Source organism: Xyrauchen texanus, chromosome 35 (genome assembly GCF_025860055.1).
Source record: "Xyrauchen texanus isolate HMW12.3.18 chromosome 35, RBS_HiC_50CHRs, whole genome shotgun sequence".
Taxonomy (NCBI): domain Eukaryota; kingdom Metazoa; phylum Chordata; class Actinopteri; order Cypriniformes; family Catostomidae; genus Xyrauchen; species Xyrauchen texanus.
The window spans coordinates 28,454,758-28,471,256 of record NC_068310.1 but is presented as its reverse complement, the minus strand read 5'-3'; the positions used below and the strand labels follow the sequence as shown (position 1 = coordinate 28,471,256).

General features: G+C 37.4%; 1 protein-coding gene across 1 annotated transcript; it reads left to right on the top strand.

Annotated features, from left to right (window-relative positions):
- Positions 1 to 571: 571 nt before the first annotated feature.
- LOC127628979 (lebercilin-like) lies at positions 572 to 14,997 on the top strand. Its single transcript, XM_052105981.1, has 9 exons — positions 572 to 637; positions 3,938 to 4,296; positions 6,776 to 7,308; positions 7,541 to 7,678; positions 7,793 to 7,889; positions 8,497 to 8,630; positions 10,091 to 10,126; positions 10,562 to 10,808; positions 11,725 to 14,997. Exons 2-9 carry the CDS (start codon positions 3,951 to 3,953, stop codon positions 12,531 to 12,533), a joined length of 2,340 nt encoding a protein of 779 aa, XP_051961941.1. The 5' UTR covers positions 572 to 637; positions 3,938 to 3,950; the 3' UTR covers positions 12,534 to 14,997.
- The last annotated feature ends 1,502 nt before the right edge of the window (positions 14,998 to 16,499 follow it).

The following is a 16,499-nucleotide window of genomic DNA, read 5'->3' as shown; positions in this document are numbered from 1 at the left end:
ACAGAATATTCTCCTATTGTGATATGAAGAATCCTGTAGTTTTGTAATTCCTGAGATTTGTTAGGTACAAGTTAGGTATTCATAGTTATTTTTAATGTAAATATTTATAAGGTATTTCAAATGTAAATGTCAACTGATTACAATTTGAATGCGCTTGTTAAAAAGAGTTAAAGCTTTGGGCCTAAAAGATTGATTTCAAATTCAAATTTAAACAAACAACACAAGAATACACTGAATCAACTTTTAACAATTATGTGCCCCCTCCCACTCACCACCCAACATTCATCCCAGTGGTCAAACATTAAATAACAACGACACACATATTAACAAACAGTCCAAAGAAAATACTCGATGACATAATACAAACATATACAATTAACCAACATAAAAGAAAAAAGGTTCCACATATAATTTTTAATAAAACTCATCTCTCTCCACTGCTTCTCCCTGGCAAACTTCTAAGAAGGCCAGATAATTGCCACACTTCTTTCCAAATGCACCCAAACTGCCCAGCCATCTATATACCATCTCTTCGAAAGCTGCCACTCTGCCCAGCTTGGTGCACCACTTATGAAATGAGGGCGCATCAGCTGACTTCCATCCCCTTATCATTACCTGGATGCCGAACATCACGCTGGTAAGGACCCAGCTTTTTACATGTTTATTAATTATATTAATACCTGCCCCATCACCCAAAATACAAAGTCTGGGGCAAAATAAGATCTGAGTGCCCAAGACCTCACAAACAAAATTCTGAACCTTTGACAAAATCTCTTGAATCTTAATACAGGACCAAGAAACATGGGCTATGTCCCCATCCTCCAACTGGCATCACCAGCATGTGGGTGTGTCTTTAAGGCTAAGCCTATACAATCTGGAGGGGTCAAATAAAAACGATGCAGAATCGTAAACTGAATGAGGTGCACCCTTGCATCTCTAGATGCTGACTTGTTGTTTTTTTAAATCTTACCCCATTCACCATCTTTCAGTATTAAATTCAAGTCTCTCTCCCATAATTTCTTAAGAGATGTTAAAACCCCATCCCCTAAACTGTGAACTAGCCAGGAATAGTACACTGAAGCCTTGTGGCCCTTTCCAAAAGCAGCAAGCACCATATCAAGATGCTTTAGGGGGCTGCATATTACACCCAAAGATGGTGCAAAGTAGATGGTGCAGCTATAAGTACCTGAAGAATTGAGATCTGGGAATCCCATACCGCTGTATAATATTTTCAAAAGATCTCAACACTTCATTTCCATGCAGGTCACTCAGCGTAGCAACTCCCTTCTCAATCCATTCTGTCCAGCAGAAAGGGGACTTGTTAATGCAAAATTTAGTGTTTAACCAAATACTTGCGGCAACGTTCAGGTCAATGTCCGAATTGAACACGTTGGCAAGTTTTGTCCACACTAAATGCATGTGCGAGATAACGGGATGTGTCTTTACTTCTCTGGGCAATTCTTTGCAATGGCAAGATATGGGCAAGGACCTCCTGTTCAATAAAAATCCAGGTAGAGGCTCTCTCAGGTGGAAGCGACCAATGCACCAAATGTCTGAGAACCAAAGAATAATAGTAAAAAAAATTTGGGGAGACCTAACCCACCTTTGTTAACTGGCCTGTGTAACTTTTTAAAATCCATCCGAGCATGTTTACCATTCCAGATAAAAGATTTAGCAATACTATCAAATTGTTTAAAATAATAGAGGGTAACTTCAATGGGGAGAGACTGTAGTAGGTATTTGAGTTTTGGAATACAATAACATTTTTATAACATTAACCTTTCCAGTCATAGATAAATGTAGTGAATATCACCTGTCCACATCACTCAAACATTTTTATTAAAAGGGTCAAAATTAACTAATTTGCTGGGAATAAAATGCCCAAATACTTAATGCCTTGTTTGGGCCACTGAAAGGCACCCGGCTGAAAAGCCGTTACCAAGGAGTACGTTGTCAGAGCCAAAGCTTCGAATTTAGACCAATTGACTCTGTATCCTGAGAACTTAGAAAAGGAATTAATAATTCTATCAAATAAAAAAAAAATAAAAAAAATAATGTTTTTTAATTGATTGCATGTCCTACATATGGCAAAAATAAGTGCATGTATTCCTATGCTGTAAATTTGTGCGATTTGTCTTTTAAACACTTGTAGAGTTTTTTGTTTTTTTTTTGTTTTCTTTTTTTTTTCTTCCCTTAATTTGATTGTCCACCCAGTTATGCCACTATACTGTGACATTTATTTAAAGATCTATGTTATAAAATAACAACACTGAAGGTGACATCAGCCATTAAGCAAATTAATGTTGGAGTTATTTGAGGTGTGTAGCGCTGCTGTTATATATAGGTTTTCCTTTATTTTGTGATGTTAGTCTTCTGTCGTCAAGCATAACTTGTCTCTGTTATAGCTAGATATTTGGAAAATGTATGTAATTAAAACATTTTAATATATTTATGTTAACATATTTTACTCTTATTTTACTTATTTTCTACCCTGACCCTGCCCACCTAACCAAATGGACATCTGAATTTGTGAAGTCGTTTAGCTTGACCTGATTGTTTTATAAAATCATATCCCTTTAATGATTAAACATAAAGATACCTATAAAAGTAAGCTTCATTTTTCGAAAGTTTTAAACCCAAAAGTCACTAAATCAAATGAATGACCAAGTTTTTTCTCTACGGAAGTTTTTTCTCTACTGTTTACTTTACTACTTTACTTTGCATGTTATCTGAGATCTAACATGTTCTTATCAAGACTTGTTGTTATGTATACAGAAACAATTTTACCCATGTATACAGATTACCAATTCACTCAGAATCACATTTTTAGGGCTTGCTTATTATAAGTAGGCTTATAATTGCAGTTGAACTGCGCATGTCTCGGGGTCACAATATTTATTCTGTGAAATCCATTAAAGACATTTCAGTGGATTATAACCATTTGAGATAAAAGAGTGAGGTGAAATGTAAGGCAGTAATTGAATATGTTTAGCATACCATTAGGAGTGAATGATATTATTGGCAGCTTACAAAGGGCAGTCCAGCCTAAATCTCCATGGTGACAAAGCGGTAACACTGAGAGGTTATCAGGATTCTGTAGGTTCAGTGACTGAAAAAGGAAGGACTTGTCAGTGGCCTTAAAAAAATGAACGTTTATCATACTATATGATGTTACAACAGTTCTGTTATGGCTATTTTTTGTTTTCTTAATAGCACTGCAGTTAAATTGCCATTAACAGTTGGAGATTCCTTATTTGTACTCCACTTATGCACTTCATCAACTACTGAACTTTACAAACACAATATAAGCTATTTATTTTAAGATAAATTTGGCAAAAGGTTTTTGCAAAGAACATAAATTCAGTGTGAGTTTAACTTACACTATAAGACTAAGTCTTCTTTTAAATTAAGCTATGCCAGTTGCTTTTGTGTGAAAATTGTTTTTAATCATGCTAATGTTCCTAATTATATGGCTGAATACATTGACAGTATCTGTGAGTGTGTCTGGGGTCATTTAGCTGGAAACTATCCAAACCTCAGCAGTAAATGAGAATTAATGACACGTTATTGTTGTAAATGAGTGCAACATTTATGACAGTAGCTTGATGCAAATCTTGATGGAATCTCTCAGACAGCTTGAGTGAGTGTTTGTCTTTTGTTTTTTTTGTCACGATTCACTCAAGGCTCCTCAACACCCCCCCTCCCCCCCATACTCACGATTGCACACGTACAACCTATTATATTTTCTGGTTTTCATAACTCCCCACTAAATTGCATCTCAACCACACTAATTTGCAAACATACCATGCCATAAGACTTTTTCTGATTTGTGTGTTTGTGTATATGTGTGCTGCTTATTAATTGTGAGTGAAGCACCTGTATCAGGGACATATTCACTCTCAGCCTAATCCAAAGCATTTTGTATTTATCGTTGTAGATTGTGGGAAGACATGGACTCAAATGTAGATAATCAGGAATCAGAGCACAGCCGATTGTCTCATCGTAGGGATGGCAAGCTCTCGGAATCTTCTTTCCAATCTCGGAAAAAGGAGAAATACCGTAATGACATAGAGAGCTCAGCTGGGGATTGTGCACGGATCCGAACGCGAGAGCCGGACGGAGACCCAGAACATGATCGTGGTTCAGATGGAGATCGCAGCAGTGCCTCTTTCTACTCTGATGATTATGAAAATGTCTCACACTCTGATCGGTGTCTCTCGCCACGGTCAGTGTCTCCATCAGCACACAAAAGAGGGAGATCTAGAAAGATGTCCAGCAGCCCCTTACATCGAGCAGGTACACACAGATTTGCACACGTCAAAACCTTTCTTTATTTAGAATTTTCTAAATGCCAGATTTTCAATGTGGTTTCAGACTTTTGGACCCTTATATATATATATATATATATATATATATATAGGCATAACCCAAAAAAGGATCCGAGTGATGGGAGGTAGTATGTTTTCCCATTAACAGAATCTCTATTGTTCAGTCTTAATGAGCAAAACACTTTGAGGATTAATTTCACAAAATTAGTCAAGAACCTGGGTCTGGGTCATATTGCACCCTAAACTCAAAATAAATAAATAAATGAATTGTATTTTGCTTAAGAAATTGAAGCCTATTTTTTAGAATCATTTCAATTTCTTTTTCATTGTGACTATGACAAATTATATACAAAATATATTTTATAAATTGTAAAAAGTATTTATACATTCATGGTAGTGTTTGTTGTACTATCAGATTTTAGTATGGTCATATTTTTACTGTTATAACAATAAAAACAGATCTAAATAGAATCATCATTGAGAAAAGGAAAATGTGCTTAATTGTCATAAAAATAACATTATTTTTATTTCACATGAACAGTGCAAGAAATAATGTAACGTTCCTAAAATAAAAATAATAAAATTATTTTTTTTAGGTGAAATATTTTGGGGACATAACTTTTGTGAGATTCCCCCTTGACCAGACTGAAGCATCTATTCAAGAGAATTAGAGAAAGAGAGATTAGAGGCTTTTGAGTCCTGCAGTACCGCTAATGACCAGCAGATTGCACAAGAGACATTCAGAGTACAATCATCAAATTAAAGGAATACTACTAAATATTTTGGCCATTTTCAATATCACTTAACTATATGCATGTTGGGTCATATGTATTCATGGATGTGATTAATACTGACCATATTAACATTGTTAAAACGTTTGTATATGCTTTTTCACTTATTGCCTTGTTTACTTACTGTATGCAAAAGATAGCAGTGTGTCTAGCAAGTACATCATTCAGTGGATATAAAAAGTCTACACACCCCTGTTAAAACAGCAGGTTTTTGTGATGTAAAAAATGAAACCGATAAATCACATCAGTCTTTTTGCACCTTTAATGTAAAAATTACAACCTATGCAATACCACTGAGAAAGTGACAAAAAAATAAATAAATAACTTAACTGCATAAGTGTGCACACACAATTTGTAATTGGTATGTGGTTGTGTTCAGAATCAACCAATCATCAAGCTCATGCGAAATGGTTCACCTGAAGTGATTCCGATTAACTCCAAATAAATCTCAGCTGATCTTGTAGGATTTTTCAGACATCTTGTTTGTATGCTACTACAAGAGCCATGGGCCACAAAGAGCTCACAAAGCATCAACGGGATTTCATTGTTGAAAGGTATCGATCAGGTGAGGGCTACAAAAAATGTCCAAGGCATTATATATACCATTGAACTCTGTGAAGACAGTCATCAACAAGTGGATAAAGTATCGCACAACAGTGACATTATCAAGAACAGGACGTCCCTCCAAAATTGATGAGAAGACAAAGTGAAAACTGGTCAAGGAGTCTGTCAAGAGGCCTACATCAACATTAAAGGACCTGCAGCACTTTCTGTCAAGTACTGGTTGCTCCCTACATCCAAACATCCAAGCCTGGCAAAAACCTATATCCAGTCTCCCAAAACATTTGGAAAAATGTGTTCTGGTCTGATGAGACCAAGGTATGTTTGCTGCAAAAATAACACCGCACATCAGCAAAAGAACACCATACCCACGGTGAAGCATGATGGTGGCAGCATCATGCTTTGGGGCTGCTTTTCTTCAGCTGGAACTGGGGATTTAGTGAAGGTGGAGGAAATCAATTTTGGTACAGAACCTTCTGGTGTCTGCTAGAAAGCTGAAAATGAACAGACCTTTCATGACAATGATCCAAAGCACACATCCAAATCAACAATAGAATGGCTTTAGCAAAAAATTGGCATGGCCCAGCCAGAGCCAGACCTGAATCCTTTATAAAATCTGTGGGTGGACCTGAATAGGGCTGTAAAAAGGAGATGCCCTTGCAAACCTGTGGGGTGTGTAGACTTTTTATGTCCACTGTAGTTGTAAAGCAAATATCTATACAAATATTCATAAAAACAATACACTTATTTTAATGGTTGACCAACATGGGTTTTTCCAATATCTGACGTTGACACTGAGAGAGATATATATATATATGGTAAAATAACAAATAAGCAAATAATTTGAAGAACATTTATTTTATACAACTAGTACTAAAAAATGTACTAAAATATTTGAAAACAGAAAATTAGCATTATCTATTAACAAGGTCTGTAGATTTCAGTCTGTAGACCAGTTCTGTTAATTGGCCTGTGCCGATAAAGCAAATCTATTGACCAATTCCAACCTTAAAATATCCAAATATCATTTGATTAATCGGCCTGGGCAATGTACTGTAAATGTCTATCACTATTCAAATTTTCTCTTCTATTCAGGTGTTCGTAAAAGTGTGCCACGGCGTCCCCCGCCCCACTCCCAACATCCAACAGGAGGCATACGATCCCATACCTTAAGTAAAGATGCACCATCCAAAGATGTCGACATGGTTACTAAGCGCATGCTCTCTGCACGTCTGCTTAAGATCAACGAGCTGAAGAATGCACTGTCTGAGCTTCGTTTACATTCGGATGAGCTGCAGCGTGAAAACCGTTTATTGCGACAGTTGCAACTGCGACAAGAGAAAGCACTGCATCGCTACAATGACACAGAGAGTGAGATTTCACAGCTGCTGTCTCGCCACAACAACGAGACCCATGTTCTGCGCGAGAGGCTGCGACGCAGTCAGGAGAACCAGCGCGCTGCTGAGCACAGCCTCCGGGAGACGGATGCCCAGCTCCAGCGCTGTCGCAGCCAGCTGCAGAAACTGCAGCGACTCGCAGACGACCAGAATCTCGGAGAGAGGGAGGAACTCTCACGCAAACTGATGCATGCTCAAGCAAAATTGCAAGAGAGTGAACGTAGAGTGAAGGTAGATGGACAACAACAAAATAATTTACACACACGATATCTTGTATACTTGCATGCATGCTTGTGTAGACACACCAGGCATCTTTCAATTAAAATTTAATTTTAAATAGAAGTTAAAAGAATGTTTAACATCCTTTAGCAACTATTACCAGAGTGATTTATTCCAGAACGAAAAAGTTATTTTACATGAATATGTCTTTTTGAATGACTGTGTGTGTATCTTGTGTCCTTAGGAATTGGAGAAGAACACTGAGTTGAGTAGCGGGAGCTTTCAGAGGCAGCTAGCTAATGAGGGGAGAAAAACTCACGATGCCCAACAGGAAGTTAAAGCACTACAGGAGGAAGTGGAGAGACTTTGCACTAAACTAAAGGTACCAAACACATCCAATAGACAAGTTACAACACAAGTCATAAGCAGATTTGGGTGTTAATGTCACTTATTTGATCAGAACCATCAGTGTTCAATTTGTTGTATCTGTTTTCAGGAGAAAGAAAGGGAGCTGGATGCTAGGAACATCTACTCTAACAGGATGGTGAAAGCTTCTTCTAAGAAAGAAGTAGATAATGGCAGCAGGAGGAAAGGTAAACCAGTCTTTGTTGATGCTGTTCGTTGAAGTCCCAATGCACATCTGTGCCAATGTACCTTGCTCCCAGGGCCCTCTTTGATACTTAAACATTCAGTCCATAATTACTACTAGCAGACAGACAAACATATATTCCTATGGTGATAATATTCCCATGTGCATCAGTGGTGACTCCAACTCTGTTTTCAAAGGCAAAGGTACAGTAGTTCAAGTGAAGCTCTGTCAGCTGTTATGGATGAGATACTTCACCTAAATATTCACACAACAATGGGCTTGTTTGAAAAATAATGTTTTAAGAGTACTCTAGGTTTTGGTTTTATATGGATATAGACTTTTAACTTTAACTTTGTAGCAGATGTTTGGGTAATATTTCTATTGAGTGGAAAATGTACAGTGGGGTCCAAAAATCTTAGACCACTAGAGTAAATGCTTCTATTTTGCATTTTTTTTTAATGTAATACAAATCATTATCAGCATAACAATTTGAGTGAAAATTTGATTGGCAAAAGACTTTTGGACCCCAGTGTATGTGTATGCAGTATATACATGTCTTTGCAAGTAATGTTTTATTTTTTTGTTCTGTTTTGTGTTTATATATTTTGAAGACACCAGTACAACCAGAACTAAAGCTGTACAGACTGAGGAAAGGACATCCTCAGTGGATTTCCCCTCGCCTCCTCCAGCTCTTGGCAATGAGCTCCCACCTGACGACCAAACTGATGATTGCCTCTCTCTGAAGGCACGTACAATTAATTTAATAAAATCTTGAGATAACCATGTATAAACAAATTTCATTTCTTTTAAGACAAGTTTATTTTCTAAAACAGCACACTGGTTTATGTGCTAAAGGGGTCATGACATGAGGAATCAAATATTCCTTGATCATTTAACATGTATGGTCATTGTACTATAAAAGTATACTGTAAAGCCCAAAGTATACTTCGATTATGAGGCGAATGCTCCATGTCTGCGTACAGTCAAACGTGAGCCTGTCAAAGTATATTCCATTTGACGGTGGATGCATTCACTGGCGTTTAATGCATGCACACCACGACTGCCATGAGATGCCGGACAATTTGTCCTCATTAGTTTAGACCCATAAAGATGTCTTAATAGTCCTTCAGAGTTATACAAATGCATTTATCTCCTGACCTCCTCACACATGTGCACTTGACGTGCATATCCACTGTTGCTGTTTTTACCTTCATTACTTGTTATTTACCAGCGGTACATCATCTTCTAGCATTTCTTTGTGACAGAAATGTCTCAAATGTGAGTATTACCACCTTGTGCACTAAAGTGCAAATAATTCCAGGCGCATGCACATTCTGCCTATTCAAAGATGCACAGTTAGATAAATCGGGCTGCTCGCTTTCATTGCTCAAGCACTCTGCTGATTACGAGATTTGCTTTACGCATCTATACTTAAGTTTCAGAACTCAAAACCTCCTCCTCACTGCAAAAAGAGCATTTGTTGAAACAAAGCTGCTAAAATGACTAGTTATCTACTTCCTCCACATTGTTATGTCACACTGTGGTAGATATTTGCATTTGACCGCCTCTGCAATGACACATCAAAGCCTAATTTGCCTTGTTACTTCCATAGCCCCTTCCAGTAGTGGTGAGCAGTGAGATGGTAAGGAGAGAGCCAATCATAACAGTGGGCGTTTTTTTTTTTTTTTTAAGTCTTAAAGCACTAAAAAAACAAGTGTTTCTGACAGGGTCAGAATGAGGGTAGAAAATTATCTTTTTTTTTTTTTTACAAATATATGACTGGGTTTTTTTATGTGTATAAAACTTTAAAAAAAGTACAAAAAAGTAAACCTGAAAGGCATGCCATCAAGACCCCTTTAAACACAAGAATACTTAAGCATTTGTAATTGCACTGCTGCTGTTTATTATATGTCATAAAGTAGTCTAATGTTCATATTAAATGCTGCATGGAGTCATCTCGAATGAATTGTCTTCAATCATGTTTCAGAGTCCGTCATCTCCTTTCTTTTGATAATTGCAGTTCTTTTTGGTTCTTTTTTTTAATTTTATAGATTGCTATAGCTGATTTGGTTTTGATTTATACCTTCCCTGTCTCTCTCTCTCTGTCATTCTATTCATCACCTGTTGATCTTTTAGTCAGGGCACATACCCATAAAACTTCTTGTTAGTTAATTTCTGAGTAATTTTTGAATTATTGATTTCCAGGTTCGAAAGCCTACTAAGAATCACAGTGTAAAAAAGGTTGGCCTTGAATGCCTGTCCTTTTACATACCAGCATGCTGCACTGTTTTACCACAATTGTTTTTGTGCTAGATTAGACACAAGTCTGCACTTACTGTGGTTCATATGCTGTCTCCCAGAGCAAACTACATACGTCTTTAATTTAGAATTGCATTGCTGCATGAAGTGCTAATCACTCAACCTCATCTAAATATTTTTAATTAACAGAAGAGCACTAGCAACCTAGTTGATTACATTATCCTGCTTGCACGGCTACTTAATATCCAAGAATTATAACATTTAAATACATGTGTAAGATTTCAGCGAGCAAACCTTGTGTTAAATTGGTCTAATTTTATTATTTCTCTCTCTTCACCTTTCTATTATTTTGTATTTGATTTATGTTCTTCTTTTTCTGTCCTTTTGTGTCATCCTTTTTTTTCTATAATACATCAGCAGGATCCGCAAGGCAGAAAGCAGAGACAGAAAGAAGTAAACGACTGGAAGATCCAAGATTTATGGAGTGAGAGGGAGAAAGAAAGAGAGAGGGAATCAGCAGTTGAACAGACAAGAGAGGAGAAATCAAAAGTGATACCGCAAGACAGAGAAAGAGAAATGGAGCTACTGAAAGACAAGGTGAGGCTAAGACTACTAGATCAACAGCTCAACTCGCATGAGAAGAACTCAAATGGACACAGAAATGGTAAGAACAGTTTATATGGTCTTTTTATGCTGGTTTGACTGCTTATTATTATAGATATTTGATATAATAATAATAATAATAATAATAATAATAATAAATATATAGACATGCTGTATATCTGTCATAGATCCATCGTTAAAATTACATTAAAATACAGACTTTTTGACGAGTGCCAATATAGCCTTAAATTTCTAAGTGGACAAAAATATGTGTGTCTGCATTTCTAAAAGAAAAATGTAATAAATAATGTTTAATAATTTTTTTTACAAATACATCAGAAATACTAACAGTTTATGTAACCTTGTAAGGTAATATTATGTATGCTGTTTGCAAACATTTTGGTTGTGACTGAATATTATTACTGTACTTCAAAGTTAACTAGCTGTGTATTTTAAACAAATGTGTACAGTTAAATTAGTGATAAGTCCTTAAATCATACCTTACCAAAAATGTATTTATAGGCTTCCCAACACACCATAGGTACATGTTTTAAAGCTATTGCTCTGAGGTCATATAGGAATAGTTCACCCAAAAATTAAAGTTCTCATTTTCTCACCCTTATGTCATCCCAGATTAAATGACTTCAACACAAATTAATATTTTTAGAAGAATATCTCAGCTCTGTAGGCTCTTAGGAAACAGTCTTGAGCAAGAATAAATAGAGCTTTCTACTACTCTAGAGGCATAAAGAGCCAATTACACTCTTATAGAGCAAATAAATACAAAGATAAACCTTAAATATATAAAAGGCCTTTAGAAGTGCAGCTAAGATCACTGAACACAGAAGCTTCAATAACTGAATTTTTCAATCGTACGCTGATGTAAAGGGTGGATGCTTGTCAAATATTTCATGTATTTTTTTTGAAAGGATTAGCTGCAATTGTGGAGATTACTCTTACTATTGCTTTTCAAGTAGGCCTGCACAAAGAGGAAGAGGATTGGAGGATTGGCCTATCTGTTTCTCGGAAGGAGGAAGAGATCAGGAAGCAGCGTGAACTGGAAGAGGAAGACCTTAAAGCGAGAAATCAGGAAATCCATGTGACCAATCAAGAGCGAGCTGAAGAGGAACGTCAGCGCAAGGAGCAACTATTGGCAAAGATGCGAGAGATTGACATGCAGACTCAAGGCCAGGACTCTGACTTCTTCTCAGATGAGACGGGAAGTGTCCGCTCTCCACCACGGTTGTCTGAGCAGCGAAACCAGAGTGGTATTTTTAAATTAACAGACCCAGACGAGAACCTAAACCAGTCTGGGAGTGGGAAAAGGGTGGCTGGTCTCAGAACACAGCGACCTAATGAGGATCTCGACCTTGGCTTTAGCAGCTACGCTCCATCTTTTGGTAAATCTGCTCCCCGGGGAGGTTTGGGCTCACGGAATGCAAATCAGAACTCAAACCCACAGCCTCCCCGAGAGCTGGATGGAGGGCTGGATCTGGGTGGTCTTGTGAAAGAGAGGAAGTCCAACCTCATGCAGCAGCTTTTCGGGTCCACTGCCACTCCTCCACTTTCTGACCCACCCAGCAAAATGGAGATCCGGAGCCCCCCTCTTACGGCCCAGCTCCCATCAGGACCAGTGAATGGACGCAGCAGGGACACAGACACACCAACTGTACTAAACACCAATTCTCTCCCCTACAATAGAAGCACTCTCCAAGTCTCTGAGAGCCGACCTGCAGTTAGGGCCATTACATCATTTGATGATGACATAGAGGAAGTTACACTCTGAATGGGATGCCTTTATAAACATTGGCATGAAAGAATCAGTTTCTTGAAAACGGTAGAAGAGCATCCAAAACCCCATTGGTTTTGTGCTCCTTTATGAAGTAATCTCTGATTAAAGAATCCTTGGTTTGCTACCATGCCACTTTCTTTACCTTCCATGCTCTGGGTGAATCATAGAGGAAGTTTCACTATTTTCTTTAGTAAGGTATGCAATGGAAAAGCTAATTTCATGTCTCTGTGCAGAGTCCAAAATTTACAATTGCCAAGCACCAAATGTAAGTTAGAACTGTAACCAGTTTGCCTGGAACATTATTGGGAGCCTCAACATTAGTGCTGCACGATTAATCATATCGCAATCGCGATGTCAGCATTTGCGATTATATGACGGCAAAATCCTGCGATTATATTAAATAAATAAGTGAACCACTATTTTCTACACCACTAATAAAGATGACCAGTCAGTCTTAGTTTAGGGAGTGGCACGTGTGGTCATGTCATGTGAGTTTCCGGTGTGCAGCTTGGAAATCAAGTGAAAATGGACACCGAGCAGACCGACACTGAACTGGTGGCCAGAAAATATATCTTTATTTCATCCTTAAAGTTCATATAATACGGGAGCGTTCCATGTAATAAACACAAACTCCAAAACTGTCATTCTCTGTGTGGTCAGAGCCGCTTCAACCAGTCACAGAAGAGACAAAATTTGAGCGAGAGTCGAGACCGGGAGAGATATAAAGTTCTGCCGGGTGATGCGCACTCTAACACGGAGACACTCCTCTCTCAACCCCGTTGTCTGCAGCTCGAATGTCTGATAGAAACACAGATCACAGCTTGGCGATTATATCTTTATTTCATCCTTAATTCAAGTTCATAGATATTTTCCCCAAATCGCGCAGCCCTACTCAACATGATACATGGTTTAAAGACTGGATTACACTACACAACTTTAGCTACAATTTCAGCCCCAATTTGCTATTGGGATTTGTTACTTGTCGACTCCAGTCAGCTGATCAGTTGGAGACAGATTTCACAGAATATCTTTTAGTATATGATAGTACCGACTCCGATTTCTTACCCTCAAACTATGGTTACACCCACTTTAGAAGGGGACTATAGAAGAAAATCTAGCAGTGTATGATGCTCCAAAACTAAAATCTGAAGTCATACGTGCATGCTGGTCATTCAAATGGAGATGGAGAACAAGCACTTGAAGTTGGACTGTAAAAATAATAGTCTCTCTAAAGTGATTCAAATCAAAGTCATAAAAACCTCCTATCAAAGAAAGCATCTGACGGAATGTCCACTAACATATTTTTACCTCAGTGGACAATCTGAGGTTTACCCAGAATGACTAAAGGTTTTTTCCATGTGCCAACACATGTGGAATAATCCTTATATTCCATTGCACAAAAACAAAAATATATCAACACAAGTCATGATGTTTCTAAAGCTTTTTTTGGCAGTTGCAGTTTCACTGGAGACTGGTTCATTTTAAATATGATGCTGCGTTTCACTCCATGACCTGCAATCTTTGCCACAAATGTACAAGAAAAAAAAAAAATTAAATTGCCATAAATACAGAAAAGATATATTTTTTTAAGACAAATTATGTGAAATACAGTTTCATGGGTGGTCAGATATAGTAATGGCCAGTACATTTTCTTAGTTCATTCAACATTGGCATATTCATTTTGGAACCTGCCAGTGTGTGTTGTTATAATTGCTGAGAAACTTCCTTGCATACCACATGGAAAGCAAATATTGTTTTGAGATTTTCTTTGGAAACATTTACTATAAGAACCTGATAAGTAGGGGGTTTTGTGCATTTGCTGGTAGTATTCTGAAAGTTACAGTTTATGTGTTTGTCTGTGAGAGGAAAAGCTCTAACACTTCAGTAATGATATGACTGTGGCAAAGCTCTGTCCTCTCACAGAGCCACTTTGTGGCTTGGCTGACTCATCTTAAGACTGTGTCCTCTTTGAACCAGTCCTCCCACACAGCACTTTTTTAGTTGTTCTCCTCCACATCTTGCATTAAATGAATGTCAGTGTCAATTAGTTTATGTGACAAAGGATAATGTCTGAGAGACAGAGTTTGTAGTTTTCAGATTAAATAATGAGCCAAATACTCAGTCTGTTCTGTTGTTTTTGTGTTTATGCACACTGTGTGATCGCATTTGGGTTATAATATTAATTAAACCATAGAGAAATGTATTGAGTAAAATAGAATGCTCCGCAGATGTAGTGTCTTTGTTTGCTTGGTTTAACGTGGTGAGTTGTTTTAATTGTTTGATGTATCATATTTGAAGAAATAAGAAATGTTTACGTGGACATTTTGAATGTTCTATGAAGCCCAGGCTCATGAATGTACAAAAACATTTGTGTAGAGTTATCTGTGTGATTTTATATTTTTTTGTATTTATATATTCATTTTATTATTTTATCAAAGTAATTAAATTGAACTTGTGTAATGGACAAATATAGTTTACTAGGTTTATACAATTCTAGTGTTTTGGTTTGTATTACAGCAGTGTCTCAGGGGTATGTTGAACCAACTCAAATACTGAGAGAGCTCTTGTAAAATTTAAAGAGTTAATTCAACCAAAAATGAAAATGATCTCATCATTTACTCACCCTCATATCTAAAGTGTGTATGATTTTATTTCTTCACAGAATCTGATGAAAAAAGAAAAATGTCTCAGCTCAGTAGGTCCTTAAAATGCAAGTGGATGGTGATCCGACTTTTGAAGCTCCAAATATCAAAGACCGTGAGCATAAAGGTAATTCATATGACTCCGGCATTTAAATTAATGTCTTCAGAAGTGACACAATCACTTCTGGTGCAAAAAATATAAATATTTAAGTACTTTTTAACTAATAAAGCATCGCTTTTGGTCAGCAGCGGTAGACTCGTGTGACATAATCGCATTGGCATGTTCACACGAGAACTGAGGTATGTGCGACACACCCGGAAGAGTAGCGCTGTTTACAACTGAGTAGGATGAATGCTGTACAGAAGCTTAGTTGGTTTTGGTTTAGATCTGTATTTGTATCTGTTTCTTTACTCACAATGGTGCGTAAAGAATCCTATCCTGGAAGACTCAACCGAGAGAACGTGAGATTACGTCCGTAACATGCCAGCACAAATTCATCACTCGAGAGACCACATGAAGTCTGCTCTTGTCAATACGTATACAGTCCTGCTGCTTACCTGAAGCGATGGTTTATAGTTAAAAAGTACTTAAACATTGATCTTTTTTGCACCAAAAGTGATCGTGTTACTTAAGAAGTCATTAATTTATCCACTGGAGTCATATGGTTGGCATTTATGCTGACTGTCTGTGATTTTTGGAGCTTCAAATGCCTGATCACCATCCACTTGCATTTTAAGGACCTACTGAGCAAAGATGTTTTTCTTCAAATTTTTCCTGGTGACGAAAGATAGTCATACAGACCTGTGATGTCATACAGACCTGTGATATCATGAGGGTGAATAAATAATGAGAACATTTTCATTTTTGGGTGAGCTATCCCTTTAAGTAACAATGTGCTTGATATTGTTGCTTAATGTGACCTTTGATGAGGACATTTTTAAAATAGAATATATATATTACATGTTAGCTGGGATAGGCTCCAGCCCCCCGCGACCCTGTACACAGGATAAGCGGTTGACGATGGATGGATGGATGGATGGATGGATATTACATGCACACTTGAAAATTTTTTATTTTGGTGAGTTTTGGCCTTTTAAACTGTCCCAGAATTCTCTCTGTGAAGTGTTCCCAACATTACAAGTTTCAGGTTTTGTCCCATGCAATTCAATGTTATAAAGCACCATGTTATGTTACTTTGTACCACAACTGTAGCACTCAGTGGTTTCATTGTGACTGAAAATTCTATTATTTGTGATATAATGTCAGAAACATCATAAGCACTGGAATATGCAAGGCCATGTGTTCATCTTTTTTTGA